The sequence below is a fragment of the Erpetoichthys calabaricus genome, chromosome 17, assembly GCF_900747795.2.
Source record: "Erpetoichthys calabaricus chromosome 17, fErpCal1.3, whole genome shotgun sequence".
Lineage (NCBI taxonomy): Eukaryota > Metazoa > Chordata > Cladistia > Polypteriformes > Polypteridae > Erpetoichthys > Erpetoichthys calabaricus.
In genome coordinates this window covers 77168207-77189513 of record NC_041410.2, presented here as the reverse complement: position 1 = coordinate 77189513, position 21307 = coordinate 77168207, and the positions used below count along the sequence as shown (strand labels likewise).

Genomic DNA, 21307 nt, shown 5'->3' with positions numbered 1-21307 from the left:
ATAGCCATGCAGTGGGTGACACCTCAGCACCACACTAGTTCAGATGGAATGGAACCAGTGGGAGGTTTTTTATGGTGGCTGGAGTGCCATTCCTGCCACCAACCACCAAGTTGTTGTTGTCTTTACTGGCAGTAAACTTTGAGATTGGTGAGTGGTTTAGTCTGTGGCCGGTTTACGAGTCACAACATGGTCACTATCTCCGTCCAGTGGCCAGGTTTTCACTTGTTTGTGTAGATATTGTGGTTTTCCTTTTACAGCCTTAGATGAAGGCCAGTGTGAGCTTATGCCTTCTTCATACCACTCACCTGAGGCTAAGTAGGCAGGGAGGACGGTACAGTGGGTTTAAAAACAAACAAAAAAAATTCTGGTCCTGACTTGCTGTGTAACCCTGAGCGAGTCATTTAGATAAAGAAATTAGCAAAATATACAGTAACTAGCTGTGCTGCCAGTCTAAGACAGGTTAAAATCAAAGTAACCATGCAATACATGTCTCCATTTTTATGCCACTTGGTATGGGAGTCGTAAAAGCAGTCCTAATATTTGTGATACACCATCCGTTGGAATGACAAACGCAATGCACTTTATTACTAAAAATGTTTGTGATGTGCCATCTGCTGGAATGACAGAAACTCAGCATGCAGATGGACACACAGACAGACTCACAGACACTTGTCCTTTTAATAAGGTGGTAAAGGGTTTGGCTGTTGTGAACTGGAATACAGGTGGACTGAAAATTGAAAGAAAAGCTGACAAAGTGTTTGTAGAATGTGAACTATGCTGTCAAGTTACCTTCCACACACTGGAAAGCAGCATCCACTAAGTGTGGATAATCTTCAAACTAGGCGGGCACTTTCCGATGATATAGAATGAATACCAACGTGTACGTCAAAGGAGGACATTTCAAAAATGATAAGCCGTCAGTGCAATTTGACTCATTTATTTGTCCAATGTTTTAGCTCACATTTGTACAGCATAGAATGATTCAGATGGCAGAACAGGGGTTTCATATTTAAGTGAAACCTGCACGCACTTGTTCTCCCTACAAAGTTCTGAATGTTACTTCTCTCTCTCCCAGCCGCCCATTTCCTGTTTAACAAAAAAAAAAAGCCCACCCAACTGATATAATCTCCCATGTCCAAAAAAGATATCAAAACTTCAAAATTAAGTGTCTACTGTTCATCTTCTCTTGCATAAACCATCATTGCAACATATGATTTGTAGTCAACGTGTAAACAGAATAAAAACAGTCAAACACACACACACACACCAAACCCTTCTAGCTGCAATACCGCTTTGATGAACACTAGGACAGAGACGGCACAAGCACTTCACATTCTTTTCATTTTGCTTCCAAACAGACACACGGGTCACCTCTGCACCTGAACTTAGAAGATGATCACCAAGGTGGACAAACCTACGAAGACGACATGCACGCCATTAAACCAAACTGGTTTATCAAGTGATTGAATATCCCACACCCTGGGGATTCCCAGACAGCTTTATGCAATTAACCCACCCATTTAAAAAAAAAAAAAAAACAAACAAACAAAAAATTCATGGCTAGTAAAAAATATAAAAAGGAAACTAAATACATTAAGTCCGCACAAGCTGCAATATTCCACATTAGTTACAACCCAAGGATTTTTTGAGCAATCCCAACACTGCTCCCATGTTATATATACTGTACATACATAAAAAAAATACCTCTCTAAAACAAAAATACTTTCGTGCACAGTCTGTGCATCATATTAAACAAAGACAAATAAAAATACAGCTTATGACTTGTCATTACCAATAAACAGCCATGGGGGGAAACACAGGAAAAAAAAAAAAAAAAAGTTAGAGAATATGGAATGTTAGCTTTTCAGCTTTTCTAGGCTGGACGCAAGGTTTGCACAGGAGTGACTTGCTACTCTTGTGGGATTGTTCTGCTCTTGTCTGCCCCCGAGGCAGAATTGTGGAAGCCCTTTGTTCCATCGGGCCCCCGTGGAAGCCGCACGACCCCCGGGGGTAGACCATCTGCATTTTGTATCTTACGGTTTAGCATTGGACTACCAACAGGACTACTTTCCTGAGAAGCAACTTGCTTCCGGCGTTGCACCCATGGGCTTCCCGAAGGAGTCAGGCTACTGTCCGAGGAATAGTCTGCCCACTTCCGTCCAGGCTCAGGGCTCAGTTTGCCCTCGCATGCTAGTGGCGACTTACGGGAAGGAGGAGTCTTGCGCTGAACAGAGGGGCTCGTTCTGGGGCTATTCCAGGGACTGGAACGGGGAGATACACTGGGGCTCAAATGATTATTCTGATGGAAGCCACCCACTGGTGGGCTCAACTTGTTATTGAGCTGATCTTTGCGAGTCTGCCTTGGGGAGTTAGGGTTGCTTTCTGTCTCGGAAGAACTGCAGGCAGAGTCCTCTCCCAGGTACTGCAATTCTCGAACACGGCTATTGAGAGAACGGTTCTTTTTAGGACCATCTTCCTTTTGACGTTCTTTTAGAACTTTCTTCTTAGGAGGCTTAGTTCCGATGAGGACCACCTTAGGTCCTGTTGTGGTTATAACCGTTGTATTCTCATCCTCTCCCGCACCCACTGCTACCTCTTTCTCACCCATAGCTTCATGAGCTTTAATAGCAGCATCAACTTCTTCAAACTCCACAATGGCACACTCACTGGTACCCAGCTGGGTGTAGCGGCCACTAAGCTTCTTGAGATCAGGTGGCAGCTCTTTTCCAGGCCTGAGGATGCGTACAGAAGAAATAACACCATACGCTCCAAATACCTTCAGCAGGTGCTCCATGATCTTCTCCTGCTGCGTTGGCCCGGTGTTGTTCTCAACCACAACCACTCCCAGCTCCGGCCATAAATGCAGATCGGTCACCAGCAGCATGCGGCTAGGCAAATTCTCACTGGCAAATATTGGCACTGGTGTTTTACGTCGCACCTTGCGCCCCTCTTCATTTAGCTCCAGCAGCTGAGAGTGTCGCAAAGCAAAAGCTGTTGTTCTCCAGTCTCTTGTCAGATGTTTAACCTAGGGAAAAAACAAAGGGAAAAAATGAATAGCCGTTTCTTCCTAGTGTTGATACAATCAAAGACCATTCAATATTCAAAGCACTGACAAGGACAAAAATTGGGCGTCCTAAATAAAGGAGTGCATTTGATTCAGCTCTCCATTCAGCTTCAGAAGATTAACTATAGCACTATGGATAAGGAAGAACTATCTTAGCATGGCTTCTGTTGGTTAGCAGAATCTGCAGAGTTCAATTCTACTTAAAGTGGATGCAGAAAGTATTCGGACTGCTCCACTTTTTCACCTTTACTGTGTTGCAGCCTTCTGCTAAAATCATTTAAACCTATTTTTTTTTTCCTCACCATCAAGGAGCACTCAGCACTCCAGAATGACAAAGCAAAAACAGGATTTTAGAACTATTTTTCCTACAAATTTATTATACTATAACTGAAGCATCACATTGACACAAGAATTTAGACCCTTTCATGTGATACTTGAAATCTGGCTTGGGTGCATCCTATTGTATTGATCATCACTGAGATGTTTGTTCACCTTATTGGGAGTCCACCTGTGGTGAAGTTTGGACTTAATTGAGAAAAAGTACACACCTAAAGAAGTTTCCATGGTTGATAATATGCAGCTCTGCAAAAACCAAGCTATGAGTACAAAGGAATTGCCTGAAGAGCTCACAGACAAGATTATGTTGATGCACAGATCTAGGGAAGGCTACCAATAAATAAATAAAATCCTACAGCACTGGCAATTCCCTGTTCTTTAATGGAAGAAGTCTGGAAAAAACGTGACTCTGGCTAGAGTTGGCTACACTGAGCAATTGTGGGAGAAGAGCCAAGGTGAGAAAGGTGACCAAGAACCTGATGGTCCCTCTGGCTGAGCTGCAGAAAACTTGTGTGGAGATGGGAGGAACTTCTAGAAGGACCAACATCACTGCAACACTTTTTCGACAGAGTGGCCAGACAGAAGCCTCTTCTTAGTAAAAGACACACTTGAGCCCACAAGGAGTTTGCAAAAAAGGCACCTGAAAAAACAGACTGTGAAAAGAAAGATTCTCTGGTATGATGAAACCAGGCACCACTCACTACCTGTGGCACAGTGGTAGAGGCATCATGCTCTGGGGGTATTTTTCAGTGGCAGGGACTAGAAAATTAGAAAAGGTAGAGGAAAAACTGAACCGAGCAAAATACAGAGCCATCCTTAATGAACACCAGCTCCAGAGAACATTGGGCTGAAGGTGCGCCTTCCAACAGGACAATGACCCTAAGCACAAAGACAAGACAACACAGGAGTATCTTAGAGATTACTCTGGGAGTGTCATTTGGTTTCCCAAGCAGAGTCCAGACTTGATCCCAACTGAACTTCTCTGGAGAGACCCAAAAATATCTGTCCGTGGACCATAGCGATCCTACCTGAGAGAGCTGGAGAAGATCAGCAGAGAAAAAGGGCAAAAAAAAAAAAAAAATAAAATAAAATCCCCAAATCCAGGTGTATGAAGCTTGTCATGTCACACCAGGCTGTAATTGCTGCCAAAGGGTCTGAATACTTGTGTCAATGTGAAAATTCAGATGATTTTTCATTTGCAAAAAATTTCTAAACTCCTGGTTTCACGCTGTGATATTGAGTGTTACTTCATCACGGGGAAAAAATGAATTTGAAGGATTTTAGCACAAGGCTGCTAGCTACATAGCAAAGTGTGAAAAGGGTTTGTTTTGTAGCACTTTTCTATAGCAAACAGTATGGAAAGTAAACGGCTACAGAACTATTTCAATTTTGCAATCTCTCTCTCATGATCACGGCCCTTGGCTCTATCCAGCTCTCCTATAACCAGTGGGGCCCATGGCTCCACCTTGTACCTTCTTAAAATTACAAGCCCACATAGACTCGGACTTTGTTATTTCAGATATGCTTTTGACAAGTTGCCAGAATGTGGAAAGCTTAAAAACCAACAAGAAATGTCCTTTAGCAGATCCTGGCCAAGACAAAGACATTACATACTCCATCACACGCTATGCGATGTTCGGATAAATCAGCAGTATCTTCTATATATCCAGTCTATTGAAGCGCTTTGTAAGAGAGTCTTTTTTTTTTCTTTTCTAAAGTAGAAACAAAATTGTTTTAGGTTTTAGATAGCTGCAGATATTATAAAAGACATTAATTAGAGGGGCGGGGTGAGATAGTAATCACCCCATTAAAAAATTTAAAACACAAAAAGGGGCATTTCAGAATCCAGGAGGGTAATTGAGCAGGTGTTCAAAATCCCACAGTTTAAAAAGCACTCCGATTAATATTTTTGCTGTTTTTAATGTCACAATTTATTGTTTATATATACACAAAAGTAGATAAACTACTGTAAAAAGTTATCAGCTAGTCATTCAAATAACTTATTTCTATTTTAACCTTTGAATAATTCTTAAAATTTTCCATTTTCTCCACTCCTGTTTTGGCAAAATACACAGACTTGCCAAGGAAATACTGTACTGTAGAGTGATTGGAAAAAGAATATAAAATGGGCTGAGAAAAGTATTTATCAGTCCATACCATATTGTTTTTCCTGTTAAGAATAGAACTGTCTGCATCTTTAAAACAGCTGAGCAGTCAACATAAGGCTGTGTGAATGCCTTTAAGAAATCCGAGAGGTTTAGTTAAAATGGACACATCTATCTTAGGTGGCTCAGCACTGCCACATTACTGACCCAGCATACAAAGTTCAAATCAGCACCTCACTGGCTACGTGGAGTTTGAAAGTTCTCCTTGTATGTTCCCACTCTTTTCCTGAATTAGAGTAACAGGGTTTGAGAATGACAATAACTATTACCATAATAAGGACTTTTTTCTTTTTTGCTTCAAAAATGACACATAGAAGCTATTTTACAACGTGTACGTGTATTCTTAACGTGCGGATCAATGTCCGGCAACTTTCTTGGCTGGAGGAAAAAAACAAATGGGCGTATTCGGATGCATTTGTTTTCCGGAGCATCCCATGTGTTATAAAATATTTTTTTAAAATTTACAATTTTATTAAATTTTACATTTAACTTTAGAACACAACTTTTCTTGGCAAAGGCATACATAAACCTGTTCGTGAAGAAATAACTCCGAACCTCTCCTTTAGGTCTCATCTCTGCTGGCTAATTGATGCTCTCGCCAGCCACAACTAATACACCGATTTCAGTGTTCGTTACGACCTTAAACCCACACCATTACAGTGTAATTACTGAAGGAAAACAAAGCTGCAAACTTGACAGCCCTCTCTAAACTGAAACGAATGGAGATAGGCATTACAAAATAAAAATTTCATGTCATTCATTATTTACAAACAGCAGCATAACATCTGGTTCAGTGTGAAAATGCAAGACAGCACAGTCATACACGGCTGGGGTTGTAAGTCAGAGTGCCTTTTTGCCAGGGAATGTGCTTTTTCCACTTTATTTTGTATATTTTTTATTAGACTGTGTCACGCATGTGTGCACTGGGGAAAGCATAAGGGCTGTAAAAATTGTAATTACCCACCGCTCCAGGGGTTGACGTGGTGTTCTAATGTCTGTTCTGTTCCTCTCCCTGCAGACTGGATCACTGGCAGTGATAACACCTCTGGATGTCTGTCCAACTGGACCGGCCTTTTCCATAACCAGAAGTTCGACCATTTTGTGTTCAGTCCACTGTGGAACTGTAGTATGGAAATGTGCTATTTTACAGTTGCTGCTTTGCTTTTTTTTTTTGCCTTTCAGTAATACCGGGTGGTGCCCCAACTCTATCACTTTCTCCATCTACTTTCTTACCACCGTCTGTCATTCATGTCATGTAAGTTAAATGGAGGCAGACAATGTGGTGTCTCAAAGCTGCTGGATCAATCCATATCTGGATACGGTTATGTGTTTAAAATAAAAAATAAATGTGAATTGGGGAATAAGAGGAATGTTGGAATTCACCTCGTGTAATGGCAAATACCAAATAAACTGTAAGAGACAGACATGCAATCGAAGGATGCCCAAGGTCTGTGAAGCAAACACAGTTTCAATGTGTTTAATCCTGTAACAGTGTGACCAAAAATGATAAGATTATAATGGCACTATACTGTATCTTCCCTTTTGAGTTTTGCAACGGTAAAATAAATGCATTCTTAAGCAGTTATATGTCCTATCTACTCTATACATATAAAATCCTAAGCCTAAAAGTGCAATGATTTTGTGCAACGATTTTATGTCACTTTTTTGTCACACTTTAAAAATTCTGCTTATTTTAAAACCTTCATATATAATGTTGGATACGTTCTGAAAAGAATGACATCAAACTTTAATCTGATGTTGTTTCAGATTCGTACTCCTTTTTTAAAATTATTTGTTTCCCATTGTATCACCATTTAAGAGGGGGTTTTGGAGGAGCGACCACATCTCCTTGGGGTGTGTTTAGCCCCCCTCTTCATAAACGCGAGCGGCAGAGACGCGCATAACACAGGCCGGGGTGTTGGCGAGCCCCCTAGTTATAATGTAAATTTGCACTAAAAGCTGTGACACAACAGAATGTGTATACCTTTAAAGTACCGTGCAATACAGCGATGAATTAGTAAAAGTTTTTTTATATTAAATATTAATACACTTCTTTAACAAATGAGGGGAAAAAAACCAAACATTAAAACTGAACAAAACAGATTAAAAGTTCTACAGAAAATGATCAAATCTACCTAATCCAACTCAGGATCACAGAAGACCAAAGCATATACGGACAGTATAGACAGAAATTACAGTGTCTGTTCCAACAGGAATATGTAGCTTTTGACACATGTAACAAATAAAAAACCCTCAAGTACATACCAAAATTAGTAAAAGAGAAGAAAAATGTCCGACTTGGCTAGTGAGGGAGCGGTCACAGTGAGGCATTATAAATGCTGAAGGTTCAAACTGGCCCCATTTTTTGACACACTTCTGAATAAGTTATTTGCTAAAGGTACTCAATGATAGCGTATCACAGAGAAGATGTTCAGTGTTGTTCATAATGACCATCAGCCGGTTTAATATTCTGAAGTAAATAAAACAAAAATCTTTCTTTTTATGGTGGGGTGGTATATAAAAAGATCCAGCACCCAGTTTACAAATCACTCAATTGTGGAGCTGCCTCACTAGACACAGCGAGAAGGTGCGTTTACCTCCCACACCCACAAAGGTGTCCATATTTGGTTCATTTTAAAAATTGTCCCCCTGCAACTGTTTGCCTGAGAGTGCGATTGAGCCCCATCATGGGCTGCCAAGTCATGCTTTGTACCCAGTACTGCTCCTGCCTACCCCCACAACACTAAACTGGACTAAGATGGTGTGAGAATGTGAACGTTTTTATATGTAAATACAGTAAACAAGTATTTTCATGTTGGCTTTCATTTCCATCTATTTCAGTCTTTTGACTAAAGGATTTGGAATTTGATTATTTGATGAAACAATGGCAGCACGTCCGCTGCAGGTGACGTCAGTGAAACCGTTTTTCTCTTATGCTCCTCTTTCAGCTTTGCATTTGCTCATTCGGTTTTATTAATGGAGCAATAAAGCAGTAGACAACGGTGCCAGTATGACAAAAAGAATACTGTACATCTAAAGTGGCATAGGACAGTAAATAAATGCAGAAACAAAATGAGCAACCAAATAAGCTCCACTGGCAGAGGGGACCAGTGTAGGATGGCAGTGGGCAGCAGACCTTTTTAGGTAAGATGGCCCAGAAGTGCAACAGTTAAAAGGCCCCAACAATAAATATGGAAGAACGAACAGTAGTGAGGTGAGAAGTAAGTGGTGTTCTCTGGAAGAATAGTGCTTGGTAGACCTCCCTGCCCTGGCTGTGTTGCGTTATAAAAAAAAGAATGAGTAGCCGACAAAATCCCCAATATGCTGCCCTTTAAGATCTAGCCTTTCAGCCAATGAAGCAGGTCTGAGGCAACCTCTGGAGTAGCAGGGAGTTTAAAGCTGCCTTAAGCCAGAGGGAGGAGTAGTTTAGGGTAGGGCGATTATCTGAGACAAAGGTTCACTGGCTGAATCAGGAGGCCAAGGTTCATATTGCAGAAGGAGGAAGTGGGTTGGGGGGGAACTGAATGTCTTTACGTAACTAGAAAAGCTGGCAAGTGTGCGAGTCAGGGTGGTTCAACAACCTGCAAATCGACAGATGAGCCAAAATAGAGTTTTGTTTTTCTTTCGATTGTTCTTTGTGATCCACTCTAATACACTGTACTTTGAGCACTACACATACACACATATACTACTTTTAATTTTTGTGTCCTTTTGGCATCATTCTGGTTGTGAACAGTTGCCAATTTGATTCACTCAATTACTATATATAAATATTACTGTCACTGACAGGCTGGAATAAAGAGATTAAACATCTGACACTAATAAGACAACATCTACTCTACAAATGTTGCCACTGCCGTCAGTTAAAAGACTAAAGATAGATAGATAGATAGATAGATAGATAGATAGATACTTTATTAATCCCAATGGGAAATTCACATTCTTCAGCAGCAGCATACTGATACAATAAATAATATTAAATTAAAGAATGATAATAATACAGGTGAAAAAAACAGACAATAACTATGTATAATGTTAAATATTAACGTTTACCCCCCCTGGTGGAATCAAAGAGTCGCATAGTTTGGGGGAGGAACGATCTCCTCAATCTGTCTGTGGAGCAGGACAGTGACAGCAGTCTGTCGCTGAAGCTGCTCTTCTGTCTGGAGATGACATTATTTAATGGATGCAGTGGATTCTCCATAATTGATAGGAGCCTGCTGAGCGCCCTTCGCTCTGCCACAGATGTTAAACTGTCCAGCTCCATGCCAACAATAGAGCCTGCCTTCCTCACCAGTTTGTCCAGGCGTGAGGCGTCTTTCCTCTTAATGCTGCCTCCCCAGCACACCACTGTATACAATACAATAGATGTATGCCAAATGGCTACTTCAGTGTCTGATTATTTGATTTTCGGAGTTAACCGGACAGCACTAAAGCATTTTTTGAATAAATAAACAAGAACTCCTGTGATTGTGGAAAAACTACACCCCATCCCAATTTCCACGATAAGAACAAATATGATTGATGACAGTTTTGATGAATTTTGACTGTAAATAACTAGGGGAAAAAAAAAAAAAAATCAAAATCTAATTACCTTGTGCGGTGAGCAAACCTTTCAGATTCTGTGGGTGATGATAATGTTCGGTCAGTGTTTGCGTGCCTTGTTATTTAGTACATGCATAAATACTGCAGTAGCAGGCTGTCACAGGGGACAGGGCATTACTTTATCTATCTTATATATGGTTGCAATCACGAGTGGGAAAGGTCACAAAAAAATACATTTTTATATTATATACACACACACACACACACACATTATATATATATATATATATATATATATATATATATATATATATATATATATATATATATATATACACACACACCTGTTCATTATACTGCAAAAATTATTTGGAACAAACAATATTAATGATTAGTCAAATGGCTATTATTGCCTCAGCCAAAAATGTCTGTAGTACTAACTTTCAAGGCTGCGTTGGGCTGGCGCCCGGCCCAGGGTTTATTCCTGCCTTGCGCCCTCTGTTGGCTGGGATTGGCTCCAGCAGACCACCCCGTGACCCTGTGTTAGGATATAGTGGGTTGGATAATGGATAGATGGATGGATGGATAACTTCCAAGGCCAACACTCCTGGATCTCGGCACTTAAAGCACATTACTGTACCGAGAGTGCAAATACACCTCATGCTTGTTGACATTTTTTTTTTCTTACAAAGTTTTATATTAAAAATTATATAAATATGTACCTTCTTGAAGGAGGTGAGCAGCTTGACACTGACATAGCCAAGCTTGTTACGGCGGACATGTTTGAGCAGGAAAGCATCTTTCTCCAAGTTCTCATCAGAGAGGTAGAATTCTATTTGGGCAACTAGCTTTGATGTCAGTTCATGGTCAGGGGGCTGCCAGCTTTCCTCTTCTTGTTCCCCTCCACTTGTTCCAGCACCACTGTAAAAAATAAAAGAAAAATGACTAAATATGTTAAATGCTTAGATTCCCACACCGTAATACAGAACTTCAACTTGTAATACTTTGGAATACAACTGCTGGAGTATGTGAATTTCCCCTTGGGATTAGTAAAGTATCTATCTATCTATCTATCTATCTACAGTGCACGATTTCTAAAGGAAAAAGCAGCTTGTCAAAATTGAGGACATTAGCAGCATTCTGCACTCTTCCAGACTGCTAAATGACTACTCACAATTATGTATATACTCTAGGAGTGCGGTTTTCCAAAGCTCTCATTTGTCATGGTTTCAGTCACAGAGTCACAAATATAAAAATCTTTGTTGGCAGAGTCTGTCAAGACAGGCTGGCACAAGGAGCAATCCATCACAACGCTCCACTAGCGACTCACACACAGAAAGCCACTAACAAAAAACACCCAATGTTGCTACTCAGATCTAAGGTCCCTCGTTTGACTGAATTCAAAGAAATGCCAAAAAAAAAAAAAAAAAGGGCTGTGCAGGCAGTCAGTACCCAAGAACCAACTTTGGTGTTCTCCAGCTCTCACTACACACCCCATATAGGCCCAGACCACCCCCAGGAGCAAATAAAGTTCAGTCTATCTATAGTACAGAGTTTAGCCGCAACACAATGTCAGCACCCTACCTCAGACAGTATCAACGTAGTAATTGATGGAAACTGCCTTGAACTCTCCGCTTGTTCACATAACAATAAAGGTCCTTTTACTGAAAATCAGTATAAAATAGCAAAACTATAAAATAATATGGCAAACACTACCAAATATAAAACTGCAAATGAAATTCATTTAGTCATGATATTTGCCTGCATTATTTTACAATGTTCCTTTGTATTGAATGGATTAAAAAAAGGAATAAGAACATGCACTATAAAAGCAAGAGGATTGGCACTTCCACCAAAATTGAACAGGTTACCTGCACCAGGCATTCTCTGTGGATGGCTACCATAACCAACCCATTAAAGTAACCATGGGTGCTGAATGTAGCATACAGCGATACTGCAGTAGAAGGTTCTGAAAACAACCAGTTAATCGAAGGAAGCAGTATGTGAATAAAAGAGGAAATTTTGGTGGTTTCAACCAACCGACCAAAGAATACCCGACACACAATATGACCCCTTATATTTCAGTGGTATGTGTGATTAGTATGGGGACTACAGTAATCCCTCACTATATCGTGCTTCGACTTTCGCGGATTTTATATGTAAGCATATCTAAATATATAACGCGGATTTTTCGCTGCTTCGCGGGTTTCTGCGGACAATGGGTCCGTTTACTTCTGCTACTTGCTTCCTCAGTTGGTTTGCCCAGTTGATTTCATACAAGAGATGCTATTGGCGGATGGCCGAGAAGCTACCCAATCAGAGCACGCAGTTAAGTTCCTGTGTGCTGCTGATTGGCTCAGCGACGGAGTGCTGCATTAACCAGAAAGTCTCATCTCACTCATTCAGCATTAACATGCTCCTGCTACTGCTTCAGGGGCCGTGTCCAAGCGCCAACAGAAGATGCAAATGATTGCAGAAAAGGTAAAAGTTTTGGATATGTTGAAGGAAGGGAACAGCTACACCGCTGCAGGACACCATTACAGCATCAATGAGTCCACGATTCTTTTTATTTAAAAAGGAGGAAAAGCATATAAGATCTACAGCCGCAGTGTCCTTTAACCAGGGCACAAAACGAGTTGCAAGTGGATGTGATAAGGCAGTAGTCTGGATGGAATCTGCTTTAGGGATTTGGATTGAAGAGTGCTGGAAGAAGAACAACGGCGGTGCTACACAGTCGCCTGAAGAGGCTCCTTTAGAAGAGCTGTAACGCTATCCTTTGTAGTGCAGTAAAATTAAACTCATCGTTATCGGACAAGTCATCATGTCATTGTTGGCGAGTAACCATAATTAATTATCTACGTACAGTACTTATTACATGTACATAGTTTAGTGTCACTGTACACACATTTTACTGTATACAATTTTTCTTGCATTGTACGTATTTATTGCTGGTGGCCTGTCTGTCGTAATGGCTGTAACATATGCGATATCGGAGACGTTCGATATCTTTAAAATAATTATTTAGGTTTTACTGTATATAAACTGTGTTTACATACATAATTTCAACGAATCTTACCTAATATCTAAGAGAATACAAAGGGTTTATGCTGTATAATTGTGCGGGAAATGTTTATAATAGTGTGGGAGAGTTTATAAGGGCTTAAAATATATAAAAATAACCATATGAACATATGGTTTCTACTTCGCGGATTTTCACCTTTCGAGGGGGGTTCTAGAATGCAACCCCCGCGATGGAGGAGGGATTACTGTATTTGTAAAATAATGGCATTGGGACTTTCCCCATTTTTTTTTTGTTTGCTGCTTCTTTTCAGAAATCCCGAGGACTCTGCTTACTGCTCTCCCACACAACTGAAGTATTAGTGGCTACTCAGAAATAACTTCAAGTGAACTCTCAGTCGGTGCCGATGAAAATCTGCAGGTCTGCTAAATGGCCGTTTATTACGGCACCCACTTGATTGCATTCCCGTTTATTACAAAAACAAAATGAAGATGGCTGTAATCACTGCAGCGAGGCTTACTTTGCACTTTCAGTGGGGCTGCTGCCTTCAGGTTTACATGATAGTTATAGGTATTGAAAGAAAACTAAAAAACACTGCAAAGCTAAAGTAGACATGAGTTGTCAAAACCCTAAAGATTTGAAGCTCAAGTTAAAATATCCATCAATCCATCCAATTTCATAACCAGCTTATCCAGGGCAGGGTCACAGGGCAACTGGAGTCAATCCCAGCAATCATCAGGCACAAGACAGGAACACCAGCAGGATCGAGCACCGAGGGTGAATACACACAGGCCAGTTTAGCCATGTCAGTTCATCTAACCTGTATGTCTTTGGAGTGCAAGAGGAAACTCTCATGAACACGGGGGAACATGCAAACTCCACACAGTAAACGCTCCACGCAATGAACCCCAGTCTCGTTACTATCAGGCAGCAGCACTACTACCATTGCACCCACATACTAACCAGTGTTACATAAAAGCAAAAAATTCAAATTAAGACAAATTTCAACAAGGGAAAAGAAATCTATCCATCCATCCATCCATCCATCCATATTCTGAGCTGCATTAACTGATTCAGGGGCATAGGACAACACTTGCTCACTCGACACTTTATGTCACACCCTAAAGCTAAATTACACCTTTGTGGACAACACTAGCAAATATACTGTCAACATTTGTACATTTACTCCACAGATCTACAGTACACTGGATCAGCCTAATTAATTCCTAAAACAGGGACTGCATCTCTGAGCAGCACACAGTTAATGTTTATATTATAATTCAGTATATTTCAATGCTTCCAAACTCAAAATCATACAATTGGCCATTTTACACAAATGTATACTAGACGGAGAGAAGTGTAATGGTGGAGTTTTCCCTCACATTAGCACAATATTAGCTCTGCCATATACATTTTACACATGTATAGCTGGGAGCTTAGCATAACAGTGGTAGCAGAAATATAGATATATGTTTATACTGTTATTATCGTTACACCTACAGACTGCAATGAAATTTACTTGCATGTTCTAATAAACATCACCACACTCCGCCACCAGGACTACCTTATCTTGTCACTTCCAAACTCAAAAACAAATCTCACAACATTAGTCATGAAGTACAGGTAAATTACGAAGATTAGGGCTACTAGTAATGCAGGAGGCTGGGTGGGCCAATCCTTGAGTGGCAACCAGTTGGGCACGACTAAATTCTTGAGTCGCAGCTGAATACTTTCAGAGTGTTAACAGTGACCTAATACGCCGTGTCAAAAAGTATCGAAAGGACAATTTAAAGAAACCTGTAATATCCCGGGGAGGCTCCACGGACTCAAATTAGATGTGGCCCGATACAATAATTATGAAGTTTGAAACTGCTCACATTTTTAAAAGCTACACACCCTCAGGCTCGGGTGTATAATAGGAATCAATGCTTTAGTGCCCAAATTAGGCGATTCAACTTGCTCTTCAAGTTTAGCACACTTTTGTCAGGCCCCATCTTACTATATAATTAGAGACATAGACAGATGAAAGCCTTTGTGGTGTTTTAGCAACACTTAAAAAAAATGTGAATGCGTAATATGGAAGCTTATTTAAAATGTAGCAGCTCTGGCCTGCTCTGCCTTTATCATTTCAAGGTTCAACATTTGTTACTTGACTTGCTGCCACTTGGTTTGTGACTGACTTACGTATCTGCTTTGCCTAGTCTGTGGACTTGTTATTTTTTTACCTTTCTACCCACGCTTCCATGCACTATATGCATCAACAAATAGATGTAGGAATACATTAATAGATGTATCCATATAGCCATCAGTCTACGATATTTATATTCTCACCGTAACACTACAATGCCCTGCCATCAAAAGAACAATGACAGTTTGCAAATACTTACGGCTAAGGTTTCCAAAAAACACCCACAAAACAGACTGCAGAGGAGCTAAAATTCATTTCCCTCCGCCAACGCAGAATTGCTGTAAACCCTCCTCTCTCAGCTGTCCACACCAGAACAACTGTTAAAGATGGAAAACAGCACTAGTCCAGCAAAGATGGAGAAGCAGAAAGCATCTGTGCTGCAGGAATATGTCAAATAATGGTTCAAGGCTCGTATGTGAAATTTAAAACAAAAGGGCCTTTGTTTGAACTAATAATATTGCATACAAATAGTTAACTTATTGGCACACTTGAGCACAAGGTCCATTTCTGAAGTCATCTGCACTTATATGTTGCAATACAAGAAAGCTGAATAAATCTAAAAATACTATACCATACGGTTTTCTTTTTCCTTAGCTATTCCCATTTTTATATGGGGTCGTTAGATCTTTGACAAGACTTCTCCAATAGAGGTTTTCACAGGATTTCTATGGCTGGATGCCTTTCCCGACGCCAAACCTTCCCATTTGGGCTTAAGACCGGCTCAAAAAAAAAAAAAAAGGGAGGCAGAGACCTCGTGCTTAAGTGCGTCAATACGATAACTATCTGTATACAATATTATTAGTTCACTTGGGCTGCTTACTGTAGGAACATGCTACATGCTGCCCTTGGTGGAGGTGTTGTGAAAGATGCTGCAGTAGAACTCAGTATTAAAGGGGTCTTCAGTAATGGTACATGGATGATTTAAAGTGGTAAAACTGCTAAAAATATCCACTCTGTGAGCATCAAAGCCTAAAATTAGTAATGCATCAGTATAGTGTGTTTGAATAAATGTAACAAAAAAAAGTTACTGACTACTCTTACTCACTTGAAAACACCATCCTATTCTCTTTTATTACAATCTGAAAAACAGCCATCCGTCAGCTAAAGAAAATGGCTTAGATCCTTCAATTTGTTTTTTTGAACAAACTTCAAAAATTTCTTAATGCTGATTGGGGATTGGTATTGTGAACCGGAGGATATGCAGGTGGAAAAACATTGTTGGCTTTTTTGAAAAAACAAGGCTATCCACAAATTAAAAAGGCGTAACCAGTTTCTTAGATTTATTGTCACATGTGACACACCCCTGTACGTCAAAGCGACTGACAGTTCTGTGGGATACAAGTTTCTAACTGTGCTTGTTTCACCAAGGGTACACTCCTTCTCTCTGATGATATTTTAATTGCAGTTGATTCATAAAGGGGGAAAACCACCACCACCACTCCAGGTCTTCAAAAGCTTGTCTATGGTTCAAAGAACTTAGAAGGTAAAACTGGGTTGCATTGCCATAAAGGCTAAGAAATACCGCACTAAGATAAACACTGAAATCCAGCAAGAAAATAAAATGGTTACCCCAAAGGGGTTGAGGATAACCATCTTGTGTTGATATCCCATTATATAAAAAGGGATGACAGGGCAGATCCAAGCAACTATGGCCAGTAAGCTTAACATGCATCACAGGAAAATTAATGGAAGGAATTATTAAGGATAAGATTGAGCAACACCTGGCAAGGACAGGAGTTATTCTGAACAGTCAGCATGGGTTCAGAAGAGGGAGGTCGTGTTTTACTAACATGCTGGAATTCTATGAGGAGGCAACAAAAGGATACGATCAAAGTGGAGCATATGATATTATTTATCTGGACTTTCAGAAAGCATTTGATAAGGTGCCACATGAGAGGGTGGGCATCAAATTAGAAGAAGTGGGAGTTCAGGGTGATGTTTGTAGATGGGTGCAGAATTGTAGGGTGATGGTGCGAGGAACCTCATCAGAACTGGCCGATGTTAAGAGTGGTGTTCCTCAGGGGTCAGCGCTAGAGCCACTGCCATTTTTAATTTATATTATATTAAATTAATTATATTAATATTAATATATATATATATATATATATATACACACATACACACACACATATTATATATATATATATATATATATATATGATTTAGAATATAACTAACAAGCTGGTCAAGTTTGCAGATGATACCAAGATAGGTGAATTAGCAGATAATTTGGAATCCATTATATCATTACAGAAGGACTTGGATAGCATGCAGGCTTGGGCAGATTTGTGGCAGATGAAATTTACTGTCAGTAAAAGTAAAGTATTACACATAGGAAGTAAAAATGTTAGGTTTGAATACACAATGGGCGGTCGGAAAATCGAGAGTACACCTTATGAGAAGGATTTAGGAGTCATAGTGGACTCTAAGCTATCGACTTCCCGACAGTGTTCAGAAGCCATCAAGAAGGCTAACAGAATGTCAGGTTATATAGCACGACGTGTGGAGTACAAGTCACAGGAGGTTCTGCTCAAGCTTTATAACACACTGGTGAGGCCTCATCTGGAGTACTGTGTGCAGTTTTGGTCTCCAGACTACAAAAAAAGGACATAGCAGCACGAGAAACGGTCCAGAGAAGAGCGACTAGGCCGAGTCCAAGGATACAGGGGTTGAATTATGAGGAAAGATTAAAAAAAAGAGATGAGCCTATACAGTTTAAGAAAAAGATTAAGAGGTGACATGATTGAAGTGTTTAAAATTATGAAGGGAATTAGTACAGTGGATCAAGACTTATTTTAAAATGAGTTCATCAAGAACACAGGGTGACAGTTGGAAACTTGTAAAGGGTAAATTTCGCACAAACATTAGAAAGTTTTTCTTTACACAAAGAACGATAGACACTTGGAATAAGCTACCAAGTAGTGTGGTAGACAGTAAGACGCTGGGGACTTTCAAAACTCGACTTGATGTTTTTTTGGAAGAAATAAGTGAATAGGACTGGCGAGCTTTGTTGGGCTGAATGGCCTGTTCTCGTCTAGAGTGTTCTAATGTTACAGTAATTCCTCGCTATATCGCGCTTCGACTTTGGCGGCTTCACTCTATCGCGGATTTTATATGTAAGCATATTTAAATATATATCGCAGATTTTTTGCTGGTTCGCGGATTTCTGCGGGCAATGGGTCTTTTAATTTCTGGTACATGCTTCCTCAGTTGGTTTGCCCAGTTGATTTCATACAAGGGACGCTATTGGCAGATGGCTGAGAAGCTACCCAACCACAGCACGTATTACATATTAAATAAAACTCCTCAAATATATTGTAAGCACAGGGGCTGTTCACACCCCTAGAGGATACGGCCGCTCCTCAAAAAACGCTGAAAGATTACCTTCACATTGCTCTCTTCTTTGCTGGGCTTACATGTGGCTGCTTTGTCAAGCGATATGCTTCCTGCACGGTGCTTCGCATACTTAAAAGATCAAACAGCACGTATTGATTTTTGATTGTTTGCTTTTCTCTCTCGCTCTGACATTCTCTGCTCCTGACGGAGGGGGTGTGAGCAGGGGGGCTGTTCGCACCCCTAGACGATACGGACGCTCGTCTAAAAATGCTGAAAGATTATCTTCAAATTGCTCCCTTCCGTACAGCTGCTTTGTCAAGCGACAGGCTTCCCGCACGGTGCTTCACATACTTAAAAGCCAAACAGCCCTATTGATTTTTGTTTGCTTTTCTCTCTCTCTCTCTGACATTCTCTGCTCCTGACGCGCACTCCTTTGAAGAGGAAGATATGTTTGCATTCTTTTAATTGTGAGATGGAACGGTCATCTCTGTCTTGTCATGGAGCACAGTTTAAACTTTTGAAAAAGAGACAAATGTTTGTTTGCAGTGTTTGAATAACGTTCCTGTCTCTCTACAACCTCCTGTGTTTCTGTGCAAATCTGTGACCCAAGCATAACAATATAAAAATAACCATATAAACATATGGTTTCTACTTTGCGGATTTTCACCTTTCGTGGGGGGTTCTGGAACGCAACCCCCACGATGGAGGAGGGATCACTGTACTCTTATTTAAATATTGTAAGTGGTGATGAAATCGTCCGGAGCAACGCACTGGCTGATGGGAATTTTTTTTCTCCACTTCAGCATTTGCACAAGGGTACAGATAAGATTGGGGGGGGGGGGTGTAAAACATTAAATATCATGAAAGTTGCATGAAATGGACTATGCTCACAGCCCCTAGCATGGCAAGTACTTCCTAACTGCATTTTGTTCATTGTACTTTGCTCCTGCAGATGGCCTTCATTGCATAAACCAGCATGCCCCACTTCTCTGTACAATTGCGGCCAGTGCTGTATTGACATGGGGATGCAGTGCATTAGAATGTTCCACTCGCTATAGCATTAACAACAACAGATATTAACCAAAAAAAAATTAATAACCCACACGTATTGGCCAAAATTTCTCTCTTTTTTTTTTTTTTTTTTAAGTTGTTGTGGGGTGTGCTTTTACCCCTAAATATTAATAACTTGAAAAAAATCTCCTCTCTTAGTGGACACCTAGTGACCTCAATGTACCATCCCACCAAATTTCAACTTTTTAGCTAAATGGGAAATGTTTTAAAGAAAGAAAAATTTGGCTGTTAATTTAACATTATCATAAATGAGATATGGCACAGTGGGTAGCGGTGCTGCCTCGCAGTTGGGAGACCTGGGGACCTGGGTTTGCTTCCCGGGTCCTCCCTGCGTGGAGTTTGCATGTTCTCCCCGTGTCCGCGTTGGTTTCCTCCCATAGTCCAATGACATGCAGGTTAGGTGGACTGGCGATTCTAAATTGGCCCTAGTGTGTGCTTGGTGTGTTTGTGTGTGTGTCCTGCGGTGGGTTGGCACCCTGCTCGGGATTGGTTCCTGCCTTGTGCCCTGTGTTGGCTGGGATTGGCTCCAGCAGACCTCCGTGACCCTGTAGTTAGGATTCAGTGGGTTGGAAAATGGATGGATGGACAAATGAGATATAGATTATATATGAGAAGAAATGAATCTATTGAAGTACTACCCTGAGAGAGAATGAATATCATTCTACTGTGTTAAAGGTTTTTTTTTTTCTCTTTTAAACTTTTGAATACCTTACACAAATAGCAATCCCTAGTATCTCATAGAAGAGTGCACAGGAGGATTCCAGCCTACAGTGAACCCCTAAAAATACTGATCATCCAGGAAATCCACTGTCCAAACCTATAACCAGCTTACTCACCTAATTCCACAATTAGCATAAAAGACCTCTTTTCAACAACACTTCCTCTTCAAACTTTGATTTAGTTTTGGGGCTTTCGACTCACTCTACAACAACATTTATGTCCATAGCACATTTTCATACAAACTACGTAGCTCAAAGTGCTTTACAAGATGAAGAAAGAAAAACCAAAAATATAAAAATAAGATCAGTCAATATAAAGTAATAAAGAATAAAGTAAGGTCCAATGGCCAGGAGGACAGAAAAAACAAACTCCAGAGGGCTGGAGAAAAAAAAAATCTGCAGGGGTTCCAAGGCCAAAAGACCATCCAACCCCAACTGGGCATTCTAACTAACAAATGATCTAAATCACTCCTCATGGTTGTCAAGCTTCACATGGAAGAATTAGATGATGGTGGTCATGTGGACATTTGGCCTTCGATACATCAATGTAAGGACTGCATGGTGCCTTGATCAGGTGGTGGTGGCGCTGATCTCTAGGTTCAATCTCTTTTTGTAATCACATATGGAGGCTTCCTTTCAACCCCCCCCCCCCCCCAAAAAAAAAGTATCAGAGACAAAACAACAAACCAACCAGTTCAGTCATTTGGAGATCAAACTGCTTTTCAAAAATGCTAGAATAGGGTCAGTTTTTTCTTTTTCAAATTAATGAATGCAAAAGACATACATCCTGCAAATCTCTTGGGGCCTACATATTTTGGAAACTGCTCATCACTGTAGCTTGGCAATAACAAGAAAAGATTTGTT

At 40.4% G+C, this 21307-nt stretch overlaps 1 protein-coding gene across 1 annotated transcript in view; it reads right to left on the bottom strand.

The window, feature by feature from the left end:
• Nucleotides 1-921: 921 nt before the first annotated feature.
• The window catches only part of larp6a (La ribonucleoprotein 6, translational regulator a), a 38605-nt gene continuing 18219 nt past the window's right edge, over nt 922-21307 (bottom strand). The window contains exons 2-3 of the mRNA XM_028823187.2: nt 10833-11031; nt 922-3025 (exon numbers count right to left, since the gene is read on the bottom strand). Of these exons, the coding sequence (XP_028679020.1) occupies nt 1910-3025; nt 10833-11031 (1315 nt within the window). The 3' untranslated portion in view covers nt 922-1909. The remainder of the gene's footprint in view (nt 3026-10832; nt 11032-21307) is intronic.